This window comes from Carlito syrichta, unplaced genomic scaffold, assembly GCF_000164805.1.
Source record: "Carlito syrichta isolate Samal-C Ts95f unplaced genomic scaffold, Tarsius_syrichta-2.0.1 Scaffold214549, whole genome shotgun sequence".
Lineage (NCBI taxonomy): Eukaryota > Metazoa > Chordata > Mammalia > Primates > Tarsiidae > Carlito > Carlito syrichta.
In genome coordinates, this window is record NW_007158645.1 from 1 (window position 1) to 4,826 (window position 4,826).

At 46.5% G+C, this 4,826-nt stretch overlaps 1 protein-coding gene across 1 annotated transcript; it reads right to left on the bottom strand.

The window, feature by feature from the left end:
• Nucleotides 1-1,728: 1,728 nt before the first annotated feature.
• LOC103253250 (SLIT-ROBO Rho GTPase-activating protein 3-like) lies at nt 1,729-4,080 on the bottom strand (the record flags this gene model as incomplete). The annotated part of the gene is made up of 3 exons (XM_008051646.1): nt 1,729-1,956; nt 2,158-2,263; nt 3,946-4,080. Coding segments are annotated over 3 exons (469 nt in total), but the record flags the coding sequence as incomplete, so codon positions are not given.
• Between the last annotated feature and the right edge of the window lie 746 nt (nt 4,081-4,826).

Here is a 4,826-nt window from a genome sequence, read left to right on the forward strand (position 1 = left end):
AGTGACTGCTCCAGGCCTAGAACATTCTTTGCCCCTTCTGCACCAGACTGATTCCAGTTCATCCTGTGTTCCCAACTCAGTCTGTACTTTCTCCAGGAAGGCTTTCCCAACTTCCCTAGGTTGGACCTACCTATCTCCTACTCCATCAGCTCCCTGCACCAGGACTTGATCTTGCTCAGGTTCTATCTCTGACTCCCGGCGCAGAACCCAGCCCATGACAGATGCTCAGCAGCCATTTTTTGAATGAATGAGTGTTGTTTACTGTGCTGAGACCCTCAGCCAAAGCTCCCTTTTTGGCTTTAATGCCTCCAAAATTACCACGTAATTTAGTTTTCCAGTCTGGTGGGAAACAAATAGGATTAAGAAAAGTGTAGTTATTGCATATTGTTCTTTAATAAGTACACAAAGATCTGTGGGTCCCTTCCCAGAATACCAATTATATACATTGCAGCAAGCAAACAGAACTGGTAATGGTTGCAAAAACTGAGTGAAAAGCTTCTCTTTGTCCAGAAATTATGCTTGCCAGCTATTTAATGATTCTGTCACAGAACAGGGATGGACTTGCTCCCTAGTGCCTCAAATGAGATTAGAAGGCTGTGATTAGACAGCACCATGGCCCGGGACCTCTATGTGGGGAGGCATATGGGAAGGAAACAAAAGAGTGGAACACTTCCCATCTTTGAAGCGGTTACCTACATATGCCCACAGAACCAAGGTGATCCAGGAGTCCAGGAATGCTTTGACCATCAAAAAGCAAACTTCTCTGCAGGCCCCTGGATGGGAGCAGTGTGGTAACACCTAAATATATAGTTGTGTGCTGTTCTGGATTGGAAATAAAGAAATAGCAGGAATACTTTAGTCTCTGCTGAATTTCCCATCTTCACTACAATTAAAAAAAAATGTTTCTGTCTTAGCCTGGGGAAGACAGTCAGTCCCGATTTTGAAAACATTCTAAATTATTTCTCCTATGACCCAGTGTAGTACCAGATACACCAGGCACACAGAGGTGCCCAATTAGCAATCACTAACTCGGTGTGGAGCACTCAAAGAAATCGAGCTCGCTTCACCTGGAAAACAGGACTCCTGGGGAGAGGGGACAACCCTGGCAAGTGTCACACTCAGTTCATGAGGCTGAGGAGGGGATTATCCTCTCCGCTGCTTCCTGTGGTAGGCTCGGGACTCACCCAGCCAGCTACAGCATTACATCTCCCAACCCATGTGATTACTTCATACCCAAATCTCAGCCATGAAACACAATTCTTGGGAGAAAGCTCTTTGCCTATTAAGGAGGGTGAGAGAATGAGTTATAAATCTGGAGTTGTTGGGCCGCCTTTTTGCAACCACCAAGCAAGAGCTGTCTGAGAATGAAGCTACAAAGAATAAAGCAGAGTCAAGGGACGGAGATTGTGAGACTAAGTCCTTATGAGTTGAGTCCCTGGATCAAGCTATACCTGAAGATATATTCCCAGACTTTTTCGTTAAGTAAAACAATAAATTTCCACTTGGCTTAAGCCAGTTTGAGTTGTATTTTTGTCCCTTGTAACCAAGAAAATCCTGACTGGTGTGGCTCTCTCTCATTTAAGGTTGCTGCAAAGCTCAAATGAGAAAATGTATATGGAAATACAGACTCACAAGCAGTAAGAAAATTGAAGGGCTTCTTACTGTTCCTGTTCAACAGCAATAACAATGATGATGATAAGAACAATATTAAGAGGAATGGCATCTTACCAATATTCTTCCCCTCCAGCCATGCACTTTTCATACACGGGTCCCTCTAGCACCCGGGGGCTGGGGAAGATGGCTTCATGATGGATGATGATGGTTTTGATGACTTCGTTGACGTGTGCCTGGCAGGACACAGGGTCCTGCCCATCAGGGATGTGCATGAGGGTGGGCCCGAAGCAGATGGCCAGGTTGTAGGGATCCATCATGTTCTCGTCGCTATACTGGGAGAGGCTAGGAGAGAGGAGGTACCCACAAGTCATCTGGGAAAGGCAAACCCTCCCCCTGTGATTTCTTTCTTTTGGGGGAGTCTACACAAACCCAGGAGGGTTCCATGTTCTGCTTTAAAAACAGCACCTGCAAAAGCTTCGGCATACCCCCTCCCAAAGGAGGCCAGGACTGATTCAATGAGGGGTCCCTTGGGCAGGCACTCACTGGTTGAGGAAAGCGAAGAGGTATCTCATGACCACAATGACCACGCGGGGAAGGGTGATGAGGATTTGTTGGATCTGGTGCACTCTCTCAGCTGGGTTCTCCAGTTCTGTAACATAAAGGGGCTTTTCAGGGTGCCTTTCATCCTCAGAGAGCAAAGTAGCAAACGCTTGGCTGGCTCCACCTCCTGTAACAGCCCACATGGATGGGGAAGCCAGCTCTACTCGCAGTTGTAGGGATCATGTGACCCAGCCTGGCCAATCAGAGCATCATATACCCCCCAAGGGTATATAAATATGATCAGCACCTAATTAGAATTGATCCTTGGGACTGGAGAAATGCATAGGGGGGTAACCCTTGAACCTGGGTGGAGGGGAGCATGGAGCTCCTGGGAGACACCCAGAAGGAAGATCTTGCTGAGAGTGAAGCTGCCACAGAGACAGAGGGGTGACAGACCTGCTGATGCCTGGGAGGGTTCCAGTCCAGCTAGGCCTAAACTTTTCAGGCACATGAACCAATGCATTCCCTTTTATAGATTAAGCCAGTTTAAGTAGAGTTTCTGTCACTGTGATCTGTGAACTCGGATAAACACTGCAGGGGCCATGTATCATTAAACTCTTTACCAACATCAGCTGCAGCACAGGCCCGGCAGTTGCTCAGGAAATGAATGTCTAATAAATATCTGCCTTTCAAGCTACACACTGGCCAAGAACTCTTGCAGATGCTTGGGATCTTGTCTCTGACTTCTGTTTCTGGGTAAGCCCTAGACCTGAAATCCTCAGGGCCCTACCCAGGAACTGGATTACTGAGGGTTCTGGAACCATTGGCTGAGCAAGTGAGACAGCATTTAGACAGGGTCTGACCTAGAATTAAAAAAGACATGATTTAGAGCTTGAGGTCAATCTGGAAAGGTAAACAGGAAGTAGTGTGAAGGGCAGAGGGCAAGGAAGGGGCTTTTACACAAGAAAGCAAGGCAGCTCAAGCCTCCCCCTTTTCTTGCCACCTCCTGGGACACTTTCCAGCCTGCAGATCTCAGTGTTGTGCAGAGCACCCCTGGTGAAACTGTGTGGGGGGCCAATTCTCTATAAATCAGATAAAGTTTAAACATTTATTCTAAAATTAAAGGTTTACTTCTTTTTATTCCCCAAAACATTGCCTTGGATTTGGGTGCCTCACAGTCTAGATGTCGCAACGTCATCCCCCTGGGCTTCCTCTGGACCTTAGCCACAGAAACATACCAGTCCAACAGGACTCTCATGGCTGGTGACATCAGAGTAAGCTCCCAGTCAGCTTATTCTCACCATTTCCCTTGTTTGTCATGTTGCCGACCTGACGCCCAAACCTTCCATGGCTCCCCATCACCCGAGGGGAAAAGCTCTGGTACATATGCAGGGCATTCAAGTCTTCCCCCCTCTCGCTTCATTTGGCTCTTCCAGCCTCTTGCACTGGCTGGAACACCCTCCTGCTGGTCCCACTGGTCTGCGTCCCCAACCTTTCCTAAGATCCCCTGTGTCCCTTCACCCTGGAAGACTCTGCTCATGCATCTCTCTGGGCTCTGATCTGTAAAACTAGTCTTCCTCTGCTTCTTCTCCTCCGAGCTCCTTCTGTACCCAGGGATACACTGGCCCTTTCTTATAAGCCATCTTGTTATTTCCACAGCTAGGCTTAAGTTCTCTGAGGATGCAAGCCCTGTTCTCGCTTTCATAATATCCCTCTTCAGTGATGAACCCGTGGTCCAACCTCAATACAGATTTCTCAAGGACTTGACTGTTCCACTTGGGAAATACTTACTAATAGTGGATATCAAATCTTGAAACCTTTCCTTAGGAAAGAGTGGGTTTTCCAGTCCTCGGAAATACAGTTTTAAAACACCTGCGACTGAATTGATATCTCGTTCATTTTGATCGTCCACCAGGGGGTCTTCACCTGAGTTGAAACAAGAGGTGATGTTTCAGCTTGGGGAGGTGGCAGTGAATGTGCAGATGGAAGAAGAGATGCGCTGGCCCGGCCCCAACCAGAGGAAGGGCAGATGGGACAAGCCTCCCTGACCTGGAACTCTTCCCCTAGCAAGTTTAACATTCTCCCTACAATTTCATATTTAAAAATGCTGAAATCTGTGTTAAAAACTGCAAAAATAAAACCATGAACACACATCACCCTTCACTCTCACTCATCTTGTCACATTTGCTCTCTCTCTTTCTGTACTGATAGTTCTTGTTGCTCACTATGTGAAAGTATTTTCTAAACATCAAAACACATCACTGCTAACACATTTCTTCTGAGAATAAGGGTGTTCTCCTACATGACCACAGCAACATTGTTACACCTGAGAAAATTAACAATTAGTCAAAATAACATCACATATACAGCCCACATTCAGACATCCCCAATTGTCTCATGATGTCTTTTATAGAAAAGTCAAGATCTAGCTGGGCATGGTGGCCTGTGCTTAAGGCCAGTTTGAGTCCAGCCTGAGCAATACAGTGAGACCCCATTTCTTAAAAAAAAGAGAGAGACAGAATTAAGAAATATCAAGATGTAGCCAGGTCTATAAATCCCAGCACTTTGGGAGAATGAGGCAAGAGAAATGCCTGAGCCCAGGGGTCGAGACCAGCCTGGACAACTTGGCAAGACCTCATCTCTACAATAAATCAAAAAATTAGCTGTGTGTG